Source organism: Eleutherodactylus coqui, chromosome 2 (assembly GCF_035609145.1).
Source record: "Eleutherodactylus coqui strain aEleCoq1 chromosome 2, aEleCoq1.hap1, whole genome shotgun sequence".
Classification (NCBI taxonomy): Eukaryota; Metazoa; Chordata; class Amphibia; order Anura; family Eleutherodactylidae; genus Eleutherodactylus; species Eleutherodactylus coqui.
The window spans coordinates 274,933,319-274,951,611 of NC_089838.1; the positions used below are offsets into that span (position 1 = coordinate 274,933,319).

Genomic DNA, 18,293 nt, shown 5'->3' on the forward strand with positions numbered 1-18,293 from the left:
TGGCCAGTCAGTCGGTGAGGGCTTTCGCCATATATATATATATATATATATATATATATATATATATATATATATATATATAAACTGCATTCATGGAAGGACATTAAAATTGCCTACACAAATTACCGTATGTGGGACAGGAATATCAACAGCACCATCATATGGCACTCCAGATACAGAGATTAAGCCAGATATGAAATAAAGACGGACATGCAGTCAGATTTCATCTTTCTATAAAGCATTCAGCAACTTTATCAAGGTACCGGTACAGAAAGCCAATAAAATAGTAAATATAAATAAAATACAGCTAAAACCCATGTACATAAAGCCGACACAGAGCGATAATGATACAGTGCATTAACAGAGCCAAACATGTGGAGAAGACACAACCCAAGCATGTTACACGTGAACCTATGAGAACATTAGAGAAGGATCAGTCATACATGCAGATTTGTACAAGGACTACAAAATATAGTTAAGTCTGTATGTAGCAAAATTAAACTACGTGCATAACAGATGTTGCATAGATATGCAGCCTGCCTGTAGAAGTACGAGTGTCCAGTAAGCACATGACACTCCCTATATGTAACATCAGTCTGGCGGTTTCTATATGGTTACTCTCCGGGAAAGGCAAATTATCAAGAGCAGCATTCGAAGGGTAACAAGGCATTCCACACCAGTAACGTACCTCTAGCATCCTATGTAGGCTTAACATAAATTAATATTACGATAATAATATAATAATCTACTTGTATTCTGGGTCCGTCAGGAGACCGCTCACCCTACGGAGATCGTTTATTGCTTAAATGCGCTAACCTAAAAAGGACAAATCCCAGAAGCTTTATTCCTATAGCCACATACAGTCCTCAAGTTTGGATGAAGTTTTCAAGTCTTGCAGGATATAATGACTACTCGTATACATCCACTTACACATTTAATAACACAGTAGAAGACTATTCTGAAAGTACAAACCGGTTTTAATCTGCTTTATAGGGGAAAATTCTACATAAGAAGTGGGATTAAGGCATTTTACTCCCACGTGGTGTGGCCTAATATTCTGCTCAAATGGTCATTTAACCAATATTTAAGTTATAGAAAGGCAAAGTGTCATATTCCATCTCCAATTACCTACACAATTTCACAGTGAGCCTTCTTGTCATGTACAAAAGGATGGTATATAGAGATGAGCGAACGTACTCGGATAGGCACTACTCGTCCGAGTAATGTGCCTTATCCGAGTACCGCTGTACTCGTGCTGAAAGATTCGGGACGCGCTGCGGAACGGGGAGCTGCAGGGGAGAGCGGGGAGGAACAGAGGGGAGATCTTTCTCTCCTTCTCTCCCGCCCGCTCTGCCCCGCTCCGACTCACCTGTCAGCAGCGGAGCGCCCCGAATCTTTCAGGACGAGCGGGGAGGTACTCGGATAAGGCACATTACTCGGACGAGTAGTGCTTATCCGAGTACGTTCGCTCATCTCTAATGGTATATTAGCTGCAGTCATTATTCTCTTCCGTCTCTTTGATCCACAGTTTCTAGGTCCCATTTTTAGCCATCCAATAAGGCCGATGCAATCTTAATCCCCACTTCCATTACCGATGCACTAAATCTTTGATTGTCCAGAGTTGCTCATGTGATCAGCACTGGCCAATCAGCAAAAATTGCTGTTGCCATCTTGGACAGCCTGGAACTGATGGATTGGAAGCGGAGAAAAACATCTTCAAGCATACACTTTGCTATACAGATGAAGATCTTAAACAACCTTCTGCTTTTGGGACAAAATTTTGGCCTGGGAACGGATGGGAGAGTTAAATCTTCACCTACTGTTGGTCTTTTGTGCTGGTGCCCTCTGATCCGCCAGTTTGGGTACCATTTTCAGCTGTCCAAGGTGATCAACCAAATCTACAGACGACGCAATCCCCACAGTGCATTGGTAGTGTTAGACTACCAATAAATTACACCTACTTTCCGATTGGCAAGCACTGCTCATTTGACTGGTGCTGGCCAATCAGAGAGCAGTGCCCAGTGTGCGTTAGGTAGCTAGAAAATTGTAGCAACAATCTTGGAAAGCCAAGAACAGCATCCCAAAAGAGCAGATCGTAGGGACATCAGCAGGGAACAACGGCAGATGTTATACTCTCCCACTCCTTTAGTCCACGGACAGAATTTTGTCCCGAACCCAGCAGGTAACTTTAATAATCTCAATGAGAGAAACAAAATAATAGTCTTGCAGTTCTGATACCTTTTTAATGGCTAACAAATGGGTTTTCAAGACTCCTCAGAAAGGACACAGTAAAAACAACCTATACCGTGCGGTATACATTTTCTTACAATAAGTCAATGACTGTCATATGCCACTGTGCAAGTATACAGCGGCATTTATTGGGAATACTCCTAACCGGATCAAAAATGAGCCGTGAACTAAGCCTAAAGAGTGTGGGAACTTGTGAGAAGAGACTTGGCTAGATATTCAGGACTTGAAGGAACAGTCTTGGATGACGGTGAGACGGGTCAGGCTTAGCTCCATGTGTATAATCTTTGTGCTCAGTCTTTTTCCATATATTTATTCTATAAAAATAAAATTAATTAACCTATTTACATTTCCCTGGTATGGGCAAACATATCAATTCCTGGTTACCCAGACGTGTGTAAGAGGAATTCCATTAAGCCACCAGACCCAAGAATTCTAGAGAATACATGATGAGGATGTAAGGAGCCGGTAGAGTCTCTATGCAGGAATGTGCTTATAAAAATCCTTTGGCTTCTTTCCCTTAACGCTGTCCTGCTTCCCGGATTCTGCACGCTACGGCGGTGATGAGGGCGGCTCCCTTTCCACTGCCATCTTCAGACTGGAGAAATGTCACCTGACACTTTGGAGAAAGCTCTTTCACGGTCTCGTACATGATGTTAGAGAAACTGTAAGTAAATTATAATAAAAAAAGAAAAGTTTTCAATATTTAAGGTATTTAAAACCATATTTATTAGTGTTAGGCTTTGTTCACATCCGTGTCAGAGGCTACAGAGGGACTTGCAAGATAAGGAGGACCCTTGACGTGGGTTGCAAGCTTACATATTTTGGACAAAATATGAATACCTCGTATTTGTTGGTATTTAGCACTATTTTTGAAGGTTTTAAATGCTGGGGGAACCCAGAGTGACAGTGCAAGTGTGGTTCACTTGTGAGGTGCAGGATAGCCCGCCTGTCTGACTCGCACGTGGCATCATTAATAGACTGTAAGCTTCAATGGTGCACTACATGTATCGGTGGGACTGGTACCGTTTTATGCCTTTTCTATATGCAAATATAATACTATGCAGCCATAGACCCTAACTCCCTCAGTGTGTGGTAGGTATGTAAGTAGTTAATCATCAGTAACTCAGAATGCCGCACTATTTTGACTGTTAAAGTGCCAGACGTTATGGAAACCCAATGGACCTTGTTATAGTCAGTGGAGTCCATTAGATTTCATTCATGCCCATCATGTGATGTATGCGTCCCCAGATGGCATTCCAGTTTTCTGTTCCTACGACAGAACCCGGAAACAGCATGTCTTGACCTGAATGTGAATGCTCAACGCTTATGCAGAGGGCCATATTTTCAGCAGTGTGCAGTTCCTGTATTCAACAGCACACAGACCCATGATTGTCAATAAGGCTATTCTTACAGACAATTTTTCACACTGATGGTCCGTATGGTAATAGGCAATCATGTGCACCAATATTTTCCATCTAATCATTGTGTGTAAATACCAACAGTCACAGAATTGGGTAAAAATTTAATTGTTATCTAAGCATCGTAAGCCCAAATATGCACCAGAATAACTGGTTTATAGTTTTGCAAATAAAGTCTATGCCCAGAGTCCCACCATAACTTACTGTGGGTGAAGTTTATAAAGGGTCCCATCCACACCCACGGTGACCTTTAGGAAATCCAACCCTCGGTTTTCTCTGATCTTGTCGACCACTGCAGCCACTCCAGCGCCACACAGTTGAGCAGCTCTTCTTGCCACCACCGTACACACTTCCTTTACAATAATACTGTCATCACATGTACTGTCCAAGCCGAGATGTTGAAGGATGGAGCGAACCTGGAGCAATGCTAGGCGATCACTGCAGAAATAGGATGAGAATTGTATTGAGTAAGGACTTTGACTCATGAGATATGTTTCACATGAGTCAAGAAGTTTACTAACCTCTCGATCTGGGACAGGAACTTTGTTTCAAAAATGCCCCTTGTCTTCAGCCTCTCCGATATCTTTCCACGGAACAGGAGCCCCCGTTTAGTAAAGTCTATCAAGATGTTCCTTACAATCTCCCCCAGGTACATGCCGCTAATCATCTTCTCAAACCTGTATGCGGAAAGAGATTTTAAGTTATTATGAAGGTAAGGAATTATACGCTGCCGTTTGTCTAGGAAGGAGCTCATTATGTTTACAGCAGCCCGTCATCCTCCACCAAAAAAAAAAACTAAAGTGAACCTCCTGTGTTGCTCCTGGCTGCATTTCTTACCAGAAATTTAGATGTGAGGCAACTGTACAACTTCAGAAGCCTCTTCTGCATGGAAAGCTGCAAACACCAGAACATCTTAAAAGGTACACTTTAAAAGGGGTTGACCTGGAATCCCACAAAATGGCTTGCATCAGTGCAGCAACTAGAAAACAGTCTTAGGATGAGGGACTGCATGGAAGAAGGAAGCAGGATGCAGAGCCTAAAGCTACACGGTTCAATTTGTGGTCCCACCTGCTCCCTCTAGTCCACACATGCATTTTCCTGTGCTAAGATGGGTTTCTAGGGTTTGCATGGATGGCAACTATTCTGTGGCATTCCTGGTCAACCCCTTTAAAGTATAAATGGAGCGACACTCAAGGTAGTGTAGTTGGCAGAAGTCCAAAAGGTTGTATGTAGGGTCCTTGCACTACAGGACTGATTTAAGTGCTCCTGTGCATGTGACAGGATGGTAAAAAGCATAAATCACCTGTGAATTTCTTCCATCGACTAATAAAGGGATTACGCTATAGGACTAACAAGCAGAAAAGACTACTCTGCCTCCATCCATATTAGTTCTACAGGCACAAGAGCAGCATAGAAGGGGCATCTCGTTTGGAAAAAAAAAACTCATTTTCCAATATCCTACTAGAAAAATCTGACTTGGGGTATGTTCACACAGGTAGCAAAAATGGTGCAGATTTTCCACAGATGAAAATGCACACCAAAATCGCCATCGGTTCAGATTTTAACCCTTTCCAATCCAATTTGTATTCTGGTTTTCCTAGGGGGCTTACTCTTTTTGCTGTTATACAATGGCGCTATATGCTGGCTAAAGCCAGTACTGCATGAGGTGACACGTTGGATAGGCTCTGACAGCAGAGAGGCTGGCAATATACAGTAAGAGAACCTCAACGGACGTCTTCCAACATCAGAGCTGTACAGCCTTAAATCATAATGTCTTCAGACATCAGACAGTGGGTTGGAGAGGGTAAATGCAGATCCACAGCACAACTCATCCTTTCAAATGAAAAGCTGAAATCTTGTACAGATCAGGGGCAAAAACCATGTTAAATGGTGTGGGGAGTTTGGTGTGCATCCGCACCAAAATCTGTTACACAGATGACACTTTGCAGCAAGTGATTCCGATTAGGGCATCTAGTTAGACAGCAAAAGGGGGTGCCAACGGGTTGTTATAGCAGTCTGGGGAATAACGAAAGACCCCTAGTCTGCCATCTTTGTATTTGTGTCTAATAGGATTTGTGTCAAATCACCCACTCGGAGTGAAAAAAAACACAATGCATACACACATTATAATATTATATATATATATAATATTATAATGTGTGTATGCATTGTGTTTTTTTTCACTCCGAGTGGGTGATTTGACACAAATCCTATTAGACACAAATACAAAGATGGCAGACTAGGGGTCTTTCGTTATTCCCCAGACTGCTATAACAACCCGTTGGCACCCACTTTTGCTGTCTAACTAGACACTCCTACAGTATAAACGATATTATTATAGTTCCAGATATTAGACTAGAAAATGCTGCATTAATAGAAGTGGCAATATTCCTGATTTTATGAGAGAACATACAAGGGGCAGTACTAACGCCAACATCTCCCAGGTAAAGGTGGGTCCTTTAATCTTTGCACCTGTCTTCATGCACAGTATAACCAGCTGTATGCACAAATGATGTAATGCTGTGCCAAGACAACCCCACAGCTGAAATAGCAGATTTCAGATCCTACAAGCTTGGAGCGAGACTATGACAGCTCGTTATGCTTGCGAACAGACGTGTTATTGTAGGATTTGGGGTATTTGTTGTACAAGGTAACGTACCTCTGCTTGCCAGCATTCAGCGACAGTTCATCCACTGCTCTGTCAAACTCCGTTCGGAAATCTTCCAGACAGTCATTATCACCAAACGCCCCCCACTCCATGTTGATGCACATTCTGCCTTCTTCCCCCTCTACGAGCTCCACGTTTCTCATTTCCTCCATGTAACAAGCATTGCTGCCGGTACCTGAGGTTTATAAACGAAAATAGTGTGATGACCTGAAGTAATCTTATGGATCGCAGCTATATACAACCTAAAAAAGGTCAGTGAAAATGAAGTCTGCAATGCAAGAGTTTGCTGTAGCATCGGATAGGTGATAAAAGACTTATTGGTGGGGGTCTCACCGCTGAGACCCCCACAATCCCCAAAACAGGGGTCCTATGTCACCAACTTCTCATCACTGATGGTTCACTGCAACCCCCTGCAGTGACATCAGACTGAATAGAGCGGTAGCCGAGCATGCAAGCGCTTGTCTATATTTGGCAGTCCCATTGAAAATTCCTGGAGCCGCATCACGCATGTGTGACCGCTGCTCTATTCAATTTCTTCTTCACTGTGGGGGGGTACAACCTCTTTAAATAAATTAAACTTGACTTTTATCAACATACCATAAGTCAAATAAACAAATTAAATTATAAATGTAGAAAAACTAACATACCCTACAACTTAATGTGACCCATATCAGATGGAGCACTCGCCCTGAAAAGGGCAACCACAACCTCGAACCTATCCCAGTATATACACCCCAAAGTAAGGGAAAAAAACAAAAATATTAAAGGCTTGTTATATTATAATATACACACATACACATCTAATAGGACCAAATTAATAAGGACTAGACGACAAAAAAGACTGAATTCGCCCAGATAATGTAATGCATTAAGAAACGTAAACTGTATAAGAATATCTGATCAAATTAAACCGACACATTTCATCTGTATATAATCCTGGCCAATCAAGAAAAAAGGCCGAGAGCCTCAAAAAGTGTCTATTTAAAAAGAACGGGTGAATAGGCAAATTTACAACTGCGTCAAAGCATAAGAAGCCAGTGTCATCAATTCATAATTAGTCACAGCCCATGGGGCTCAAAATAAATGTAAACACAAAACCAAAATCCAAATGAACAATCTAATTAATCAACCAAAAAATGTTTTGTTAGGCTATTAGAGTCCAATATTAAACAGGATTTAATATAATTGAAACTGGACAAGTTTCAATTATATTAAATAATGATTTCAAGGTATGCAATTGATATTGATCGCTAGTAGAGATGAGCGAACGTGCTCGGCCCCGCCCCTTTTTCGCCCGAGTACCGCGATTTTCGAGTACTTCCGTACTCGGGCGAAAAAATTCGGGGGGCGCCGTGGCGGCGCGAGGGGTTGCAGCGGGGAGTGGGGGGGGAGAGGGAGAGAGAGGGCTCCCCCCTGTTCCCCGCTGCTACCCCCTGCACCGCCGCGCCTCTCCCCGCCCCCCGGCGCCCCCCGAATCTTTACGCGCGAGTACTGAAGTACTCGAAAATGGCAGTACTTGGGTGCGTAAGTACTCATTACGAGTACGTTCGCTCATCTCTAATCGCTAGATAGAAAGGTCAATATATGAGTGCAGACCAAGCTCAACTCATCAATCACGTGCCTTGTTGCACCTGATATGCCAATAGAGGTGATCGTATAATTCATTATTATCACATCATCGTAGAAGGGGACTCATCTCTCCCACCTCATCAACTCCACTCATGACCACTCTTTAACAGGATCATGAATTCAGCTTATGATTACCTCCGTTGGCTCCAGGGAGTACACTGAAGGAAGAGTGTGATGAATTCAGTGATATATAGACGTTTTTAATCTATCAGTGTCAATTGCATACCATGAAATCATCAGACTTGATACTTGTCTGCTTTAAGTGATATTAAATCATATCCAATAGCGGACTCTGGTCGCCTAGCTGAACTTTTTTGGCTGATTCATTGGATTATAAATTTGGTGGTTTTTTTTGTTTAGGATGATCTTTTTGAGAAATTTACAAATAACCCTAGTAGTATAGATAAAATGTAACCTTTACTAAACCAGTTAAAGATCACAGGCCTAAAAGGCCCCTAGTGAATATCCACCTAAACAGGTCACTCGCACCGGAAAGGGCAACCCCCAATCTCAAACCTCTGGATAATAAGAAGAGAGGGTAAGAATGGGACACAACTGCCCTCATTCATCTATCATTTTCATGTAGTATTGGTACATCTATCTGTCTGAGCTTAGCCTTATGACTCTATCTTAGTTTCCCTTTTATAGGTCACCCAAAAGGGTTATTGTATTTGAGGTGTACTCCTCTACATTATATATGATACTAAGCTTAACCATTCTGTATGTGTATTTTCCTAGAAGGAAGAGGACAGGACATATCTGAAGTGTCGTCTGTGCATAACTGTTGACCTTCTTAGCCTTGCTCTTAGGGGTATATTGCCCCTTCTGCATTCCACTGATGAACCCACTGACAAATGAGCGAAATGCGCTGGACTCAGTTTTCCTGGGATATTTTTTTCTGGAGCATCTTTTAGGCCCATATTGTTTTGAACAGTATTTGGTTTTCAGATTCATACAGCTACATTTTTCTATTTAAAGCCTTCTTCACACGGGCAACATGACATCATTGCGAGAAAATGACACAGCGATAATGCATCGGTGGTCCGTGCTATATCACTGCGTTTTTCCATGGCGCTATAAAGTCGCAAGTGGTGCTACCAAAGCCGGGCGACTTTGTAGCACCACTTGCGTGGATTTTTTTTGGGGGGGGGGGCCTTGAAATATAAGCCCTACCCCGAAAATAAGCCCTAGCTGCAGGAAAATATTTAAAAAAATACATCACCTTAGAAGCGCTGTCCAACTCCGCTGCATTTTCTTCCCGCATTGCATCTGTTGTATCGCATTGTTTTGTGCGATACAACAGATGCAATGCGATGTATTCTTTCTACCGGCTCTTCTATCAGTCGTTCCATAGATTGAACACCTATTTGATTTCCGATATAGGTATAAACATATTTTGGGATCTTTTAATAAGATACAAGTGAGTTAAGTCTTCCTTGGCTTCTTGAGAGATTTTCTCTGTCATGTTGAATATAAGAGTGACATATTCATAAGAGTGTGGAATTCCCTTGAGCAGTAACTAGGTGAACGGCCTGGGATAAGAGGATTACATATCAGCACAGCGCCTCCATTACCCTCTACAAGAGCAGACAGCTGAGGGTCTCCATAATGACAACTTTAGGGTTACGTCTCTCCTTATGCTCCATCTTACCGACAATCAGTCCCATTTCACAGTGGGGGTCTTCATAGCCACACGTCATCATAGTCCCCACGGTATCATTCACAACAGCTACGACGTCCAAGTCAAACTCCTGGAGACAGCAAGACAGATCAGTGAATACTAGAACCTAAGCAAAATGTCGAGACCAGAATCTCACATCTTAAAAGGGTTGTCCACTTTTGACAAACACTACTTGTTAGAAAGGTCTCCTAGCGATAAGGCGATTGCAACATGCCCTCTGCTGAAACCGAGCAAGTGAATAGAGTCCGTGCGTGAAAGCAGAGGAGCCATAATCAATGGGAGCTCAACAGTTGTCTGTATAATACAAGACAAAAGCGAGAAAAACGCTCTATGTAATTGCTCTCCGCTGTGCCCAAGAGACGAGCATCCTAAAACAGAGGTCCACCCACTATTAACTCAATATTTCCGAATAGAATATATTAAAGTGGGCTTCCTGAAGGCCCATTTACACGTAAAGATAATCTTTCAAACGACTAAAAGATTGAAAGACTTACGATCTATTTGCATAAAGTGTTAGTGGCCATTGACACTTTATAAACTTCCTTCGCATGTAAAAGGGTCTCCAGGAGCTGTTTGCAGAGCACAGATTGTGGTGAATCACATGCCCAGCTAGGCACACAGCTGCATTGTTCTGCTCGCAGCTGAAGGCAGATTACAATGTAATCTGCAGACTCCCGTGAAGATAACAGTGTGCGGTCTGTTGAGAGATACTTTAGCTCTTCCTAGCTGAACGATGGATTTTAATTCCCCTTAAAAGCATTGTTCAAGTGAAAAGTGCACAATGCCCGTGTTTACATGCAACAACTATCGCTCATTTTTGGTCGTTTGAACTATATTTGAGCGACAATCGTTACGTGTAAATGGGCCTTAACATGGACAATGCCTAAAACTTTATGGCTATGCAGTGGATTGAAGATCTGTATGAGGATAACAATTTCATAATATAGCAGTATAAACATCTAGCTAGAACTGAGTTTTGGCTTTAACCCCTTAATGACATGGCCTATTTTGGGCTTAAGGACGCAACGATTCTTGTCGGATTTTCTTCTCCATTTTTTAAACGTCATAACTTTTTTATTTTTCGGTCGATGCGGCCGTATGAGGGCTTGTTTTTTGCGTGGCGAACTGTAGTTTTTATCGATGCCACTTTTGGGTACAGAGACTATATTGTAAAACTTTTATTATTTTTTCTATGATAGCAGGGAGCGAAAACGCATCAATTCTGCCATGGATTTTTTTTTTTTACAGCGTTAATCATGCAGAATAAATGACACAATCCATTTTTTTCTACGGGTTGGTACGGTTACAAAGATATCAAAATTCTTACTTTTTAGGTTTTCCCACTTTTCTGCAATAAAAACCCTTTTTTGGAAAAAAAAATTTCTAAATCGCTGCATTCAAAGTCCTGTAACTTTTTTATTTTTCTATGTACGGAGCTCTATGAGGGCTTGTTTTTTGCAAGATGAGCTGTAGTTTTAATTGGTACCATTTTGGAGTACATACGGCTTTTTTGATCACTTTTATTGCGGTTTTAGTTTTGGACTCGATTTTTTAGCGTTTTTTTAACGCCTTTTTCAATGCACAGTCAAAAAAAGCATATGTAACTTATTGTACACGTCGTTACGGATGCGACAATACCAAATATGTGGGGTTTTAACTTTCTTTTTTATGCTAATAGGACGAAAAGCATAAAAAAGGGGTCTTTTAACTTTTTTTTTACATTTTTCTTTTTTATTAATCTTTTTTTTTTTTTTACACAATTTGAGTCCCTTTGAGGGACTTGCAGTAGAGTGCTGATGATCGCTGTGATAAGGCATGGCAAGGCTACTGCCCTGCCATGCTTTATCGCTTATACAGCGATCATAGGCTATGGCACTACAGGATGCCAATGTCTGGCGTCCTGTTGCCATGGCAACAGGCCGGGCTCTCTGGGATTATATCGCGAGAGCCCAGCAACTTCACAGAGGGAGCGCGCTCCCTCTGTGAACCCTTCCCATGCCGCGATCTACATAGATCGCGGCAAAGAAGGGGTTAACAGCGGTGGGGCACATCTCCGATGCCCCCCCGCTGTTGCAGCGGAGGGCCAACTATGACTGACAGCCAGCTCCTGCTGCGGGATAGCGCGGGATCATAAGTGATCTCGTGCTATCCCCAGGATGTAAGTTTATGCCCTGTTGCGGGAAGTACCCTGCTGCCAGGACGTAAACTTACGCCCTGGAGCGGGAAGGTGTTAAAGGGATTTTCCAGAGATTTCCACCGATGGCCCATATTAGGCAAATCCACAAATCCGTGATCAGTGGGGCTGTGTGTAAATGGGTCTGAGCTCTGGTAAGTCACAGGTTGCAGTGCAAAGCACGGCTACATTTACAGATGTACAGTTCTATCTGGTGCAAGAAGAGGTGGAGTCCCTTCATTCTGCTGATGGGTGACCGTCCCAGGAGTCGGACACCTACTTATCACATACGGATTGGCTTTATATATTGATAGGTGTTAGTAGTATTTCTATTATACGTTTTAACTAGAGATGAGCGAGCGTACTCGGAAAAGCACTACTCGCTTGAGTAATGTGCTTTATCCGAGTATCGCTGTGCTCGTCCTGAAAGATTCGGGGAGCGCCGCTGCTGACAGGTGAGTTGCGTCGGGGAGCAGGGGAGAGCGGGCGGGAGAGAGGGAGAGAGAGATCTTTCCTCCGTTCCTCCCCGCTCTCCCCTGCAGCTCCCCGCTCCGCGGCGCTCCCCGAATCTTTCAGGACGAGCGGAGAGGTACTTGGATAAAGCACATTACTCGGACGAGTAGTGCTTATCCGAGTACGTTCGCTCATCTCTAGTTTTAACCAAACTGTTTCCTTGCAAGTGGAAGCAGTATAGGTAGTAGGGAACAGCAAAAAGGCAGTCAAAATCCCCCTGCTGCTCTCCTAGAGCTGGCAGCAGGGTACAGATGCTTGTATGCTGTGGGGGTACAGCTCACACAGTCAGCCTTGGCTGGATGCCCAGCTCCTCAGACTAAGGGCTTCTGCACATAAGCGTGTTTGAACGACCAATGAAAAGGGAACAATTATACCGTTCAGTCGTTGGCTCGCGTTTAGACCGAACAATTATTGTTCACCGTTACTTGAACGATAACCATTATGTCTAAATGTATCCTTATTTACCTCAAATAGAAGATATGACCCGTAGTACCATCTACAACACTCATACCATAGGCTCTAGTCTTCCGTGGTACATACAGCACTCCAGCCCCACAAATGGAGTATTCTGACTGCTGTTATGGGGTGGGAAGGTTTAGGTTTGCACCAGATGGGGTAAATTGGCTTCTGTCTCATTGTTTTTTTTTGCCTTCCTCTGGATCAACAAGGGGGGGTGGAATCAGGCTGAACTGTATAGACATTTCTCTTTTGTCAGCCTATGTTACTATGTATGTTACTAACACATAAGCATGCAATGCATCTCCTCTGTGCATGGTGCAGATACCCACCTCACGCCGGTGGATGGCTTCTTTCAAGAGGTTTACAACATCTTCTCCTTCACAGCCTGATGCATTGAAACCTTTGGTCCATTTCAGGAGAATACCCTATGGGAAAATATACAGCCCATTGTTATATGGCCCATGTATTAGTCACTAAAGGGTGCTAGCGCGTCGCAGGGTAACCGAGGCATTATCAAGGTGACCATTCAGGAAGCTCCTCCATAGTATCTATGGCCTATATGCCATGCGCCTATAGTCCCTCTCACTTTCTGGGTTCAGCTAAACTCTGCTGTTAAGGAAAATGTTGATTGCTTAGAAGCGCATTAACCTTCAGTGATCACTATATGTCGCTACTAAAAATTAGAGAATTTAGGCTTAGTGGGGAAAGCTCCAATAATCATATTCATTTTGCAATAAGTAGGATAAATTTACCAGGAAATAGGTCATAAAGGATGTGAGCACAAAGGGGACGTCAAACATAAATATATATGATGTAGCAGAATGGAATTGATCATATAAAAGGGCTTTATAGAACTGCTGGCTGTATATGAAACGCTGATGAGTTGGCAGCTCCATACATACTCTAATGGCCAGGTATGGTATTGCAGGCACCGTTCACATTGAAGTAACTGGGTACAGTGCCTGCATCATCATCATCATCCCAGGCCAGTGCAGTATATATGGAGCAGAGTGTTTCCGGCACACATCAAATCTGTGCATTGAAACACCGGTCCTATCAATCACTAGTTCAGTCGTAGAAAGCCCCTTTCACATATTGGAGCTAAATTATGTATGGCTTGTAACACTGATAATGCTGCAGGCCATTATAAAACCACTATGATATTATTCACAAACCACAAACTCAGTCTGGAAAATTTACAGGGCGTGGACAAAAATATGGAAACACCATACGAAATGCATGCCTTAAAAAAATCGGTCTCCACATGTCTTATTGAATTATGATTTATAATCCCTTGTAATTTAAGTGGAGGTAATATGACACAGAAGTGAACATCTGCCCAAGCAGTAAGGTTCCATTGGTCAGTGGTTTGACCCACTCAGCTGTTATTACCAGCTGGCTCCCAAAACCACCCCGAGCAGGGCAAGAGGTAAAATAAACACAAATTTGGCAGGAAATCTTTTAGCCAAGCAGGTTCAAAAGGACAGCTCAGTGCTAATGGTTAAAATCCCGTGCATTTTATATGGTGTTTCCATATTTTTGTCCACCCCTAGTAGAACTGCCACAGAATTGTCTGCTATTGCCTCTAGTTACCACATCCAGGCTGTTCTGGTGGCACGGGAAAGAAAAGGTGAATCCAAGGGGCAGAGATACTCCTTTCATGCCCATGTATTCCAGGAAATCAGCAATGCAGTGAACTATGTGGTCAAACAGCTATAACGAGGAACAGAAAAAAACACAGTGAATTACTTAGAACTCCATAAAAGTACATGAGATTCTCCAGATTCGGAACCCATGTTTTCATTTATTGCCATATGGCAGACTAACGTCTAGCCGAACTCACCTCCTCTCCGGTTCCTTGCATGATATCTTGAGGAATGGTGTAGATCTTGTTGTGCATTTCCACCCCACGTCTCATACCATTCCGAACACGCACCAGAAGAACACGGAAATTTGTGCCCCCGAGATCCAGTGCCAGGAAGTCGCCTCTCTCTGAAAGATTACATTCAGATATCTTATCAGGTATTGTATATGTCTGATGACCAGAACTCCATTCAAAAACTAAACTAGTTTTTCAGGATACATTGATGATGTCGCTATCAGATAGACCATCAGCCAATGATTGGTGGATCATGGCCCCTTCACTGCAATACCCAACACAGCACCACTCTTATCAATGTGGCTACGTTTGGAATTGCAGCTCAGTTCCATTCACTTAAAGCGACCTTCCACTAAGAAGCTCAAAATTGATATGAAAGTCAACCTACAGGGGCTACTTTTTTGCTCAGCTCTCTTAGGGCGGAGCTGTGACTTGTGACTATAGTGTATCCCATAGTGCCTAGTTGAGGTAATCTAGGACACACCCTGTATCATCATTGGTTCTGGCTACATAGGAAGATGCATTAATGAAAGGGGGTGTGTCCCAGACTGCTTCAGATTAGGCAAAGTATAGTCATAGAAGACAGATCTATCCCAATACAGCTGAGCTTAAAAGCAGCTAAGGAGCAACATCATCACCCCGCATTAATACTGACTTGCATATCAATTCTGAACTTCTGACTGAAGGATCCCTTTAAATGGGACGGAGCTGCAGTACCAGACATGGCCACACAGACAAGGACGGTGCTTTGTCAGGTACTTCACTGAGCGCCACAGCTTCTTGTATATGCTCAGTGTTAGTAAAAACCATATACTGAACCTATCCTACAGATGATGGGTATTGTGCTTGAAGGTCTGCTCTCACCTGTGCCATCAGGGGTGGATCTAACATATGTTGGCAGCATCTTCACTGTGGCTTCATCATGGCTTGTTGTCTTCAGACCTCTATCCATCTCAACTGTCATGAGCCTCTTAATCTCTAGAAGTTGCTTGGTGCTAAGGTTGAGGGCTTCAAGCGTCTTCTCCCGTTCATGACGTTGGTCAGCGAGTCGGTAGGCTACAGCTGTCACCATGGCAGCTCCTTTACCGCTGCCGTCCTCTGATCGGATGAATCGGATGTCACAGTCAGGCACAAGTCTACGAACAGTCTTCTGAAGGAGCCGCGCAAAACTAAGGAAAAGAAAACCGGAGATCACTATATAATTGGTAGAGATCTTGGGGTGCCAAGTGCAGAGTGCTACTGGGAAAAGGTCTGGTCACTTCCATCACCTATCCAGATAACAAGGGGGTTTATTCTCACTCTTTAATACAAATTAGTCCTTGCAAAGAGCGAATCAACTTACTGTGGGTGATTCTTGTAGACAGATCCATCCACTCCAACCGTTGACCTTAACCGCTCGATACCTTTGTTCTCTCGGATACGTCGTAGAACGGCAGCAAGTGTGGCAGCACACAGACTGGCAGATCGAGTGGAGACTATCTGGCAGATCCGGTGTGTGGCCACACAGTCCTCATGTGAGGGCTCCAGTCCCAGCTTGGTCAGGATCCGATGTGCCGTTTTGATCCCTTCTTTATCTCTGTAAGTGCAGAAGGATCAGCTGAGTTAGTATTACAGAATATGACATTAATGATACTTACAGACAAGCAATTAATCAGACGACACATGGGATTAACCCTTTACATTGCACATTACTGTATATACATTGTATCATAGAAAGAGGTCTCTAATAAATACTCTACTGTATACTACGCTTCAGTAGCTTAGGCATCATAATATACATATTATATATGGGGTAAAGTGACATTACATACAACAATGTATGTGTAAGGGGGTTAGTTAGAAAGCTGGGTTCATGAAGCAACATGCCTAACAGTTCTTTCTGCTTTGCCATTAGCAATGTTGGTTGCAATGTGATTAACTGTGGATAATGTCTGACCTCTAGTGGTTGGGATTCAAATTGCCACACTGTCGAGTGCCAGGATGCTGCTTTATTTCAAAGATATGGGCAGTGGGGAGCATGGGCGCACTGGCATACATTAAAAAGACGCAGGTGCTGATGCTCATCATTAGAGAACGCCGGCAGAGTGTAGTGATAGCAGCATGAGCCAGAGCCTTTAGTCTCTGGACCCCTCCGCCAACTGATATCAGGGGAGCAGTAGGCACTGAAACTCAGAACCAGGAAAGTGGTTGTCCCCAAGCGACTACGTTGCGTAGAGGAAGTGGAGGTTCCGTTCTGGAGTGGATTGTGGTGCGCCATCGGTGAGGCCCACTTGCTCTAATTTTGCTCGTTATCCTAATTCCACACTTGTACATTCACCTGTAAGTTGCGTGTATGGCATATTGTCTTCCTGACATGCAAAGCAACTTTTTTCTTGCTCGAAAATCAACCCATGAGCGAATGCCCGCTAAGGACGGTGGTTGTTATGGACTGTTCAAAAAAAATCTATAAGATCTCACTCTTCTATCCGAGTTGTTAGTTTTGCAGCAAGATGGCATCCCATCAGTTTATTGTTTGCTGTAAGCAGGGGCGTAACTATAGAGGATGCAGGGGATGCGGTTGCACCCGGGCCCAGCAGCCTTGAGGGGCCCAAAAGGCTCAGTACTATGAATAAAGCATTATAGTTGGGGGCCCCATTCCAGGTTTTGCATTGGGGCCCAGGAGCTTCAAGTTACGCCTCTGGCTGTAAGCCATTGAGTATGTTGGTACATGCCTGCGACAAGGCTTATTTCTCCAGATATGGACCAGCGGGTGACGCCCACATCGCCATTCAAGAACCCATACCCTGGGTGGAGAGGAGTTCCTCTTCACCTCTGGGGTCGCAGGTTGAAGATCATCTCCTCAAACTTCTCAAACTTAAGGGTCTGGTCTTCACCCAGGGGCCTATTTTACACTGTGCACTGCTTCCTGATTGGCCAGTCAGAAAGCAGGTCTAGTGCTCGATGGTCTATCACTACCAATGCACTACAAAGATTAGTCTGAAGATTGGGTCGGTCATCTTGGGCAGCTGAAAATGGGACCCAAATCTTGCAGATCGGACAGATGTCAGAGAAGACAAGTGCAGGTAATATAACACCTACCGACTCTTTGTCCCAAAACCACAGTCTTTTGAAGAACATATTGAATAAACCAGCCCAAATTATTATAATACTGCCCCCTATGGAGAAGAAGATGGATCTGAACAGATAAATCTTAACTACTTTAATTTCTTACTAAATAACTTATCACCGTTCATTACTTTAAGAAGCTTACTTTTCAATCTCTGAGACATAGCGGGTTTCGAAATGTCCGGTGGTCAAAAGATCAGCTGTGATCCTCCCTTCAAATAACAGATCCTCCTTCCCCATCTTGACTAGGATGAGCCGAACGAGCTCGCCCATATACATCCCGCTGATCATCTTCTCAAACCTGAGAGAGAAAGTTGCCAAGACATGAACCGAGATCAACTGCATTTCAATAACTTATCTTACTGTATCAAAGAAAACGCAGCTGGCACAATATCCTCTCCATAAGACACATAGTCATTTACTGTGCATCAGTCCATATGTGTCAGTACCCAATATAAGCAGCAGGTGGCGATGTTGCAATGTTAAAACTCTTCTTCAATAGGATAGAAGGATGCCGC

General features: G+C 43.3%; 1 protein-coding gene across 1 annotated transcript in view; it reads right to left on the reverse strand.

Moving 5' to 3' along the window:
- Positions 1-221: 221 nt before the first annotated feature.
- Positions 222-18,293, reverse strand: part of LOC136612575 (hexokinase-2) — a 44,719-nt gene continuing 26,647 nt past the window's right edge. The window contains exons 8-18 of the mRNA XM_066593018.1: positions 17,921-18,076; positions 16,013-16,246; positions 15,535-15,839; positions 14,635-14,783; positions 14,385-14,504; positions 13,121-13,216; positions 9,617-9,716; positions 6,328-6,511; positions 4,190-4,345; positions 3,873-4,106; positions 222-2,912 (exon numbers count right to left, since the gene is read on the reverse strand). Of these exons, the coding sequence (XP_066449115.1) occupies positions 2,768-2,912; positions 3,873-4,106; positions 4,190-4,345; positions 6,328-6,511; positions 9,617-9,716; positions 13,121-13,216; positions 14,385-14,504; positions 14,635-14,783; positions 15,535-15,839; positions 16,013-16,246; positions 17,921-18,076 (1,879 nt within the window). The 3' untranslated portion in view covers positions 222-2,767. The remainder of the gene's footprint in view (positions 2,913-3,872; positions 4,107-4,189; positions 4,346-6,327; positions 6,512-9,616; positions 9,717-13,120; positions 13,217-14,384; positions 14,505-14,634; positions 14,784-15,534; positions 15,840-16,012; positions 16,247-17,920; positions 18,077-18,293) is intronic.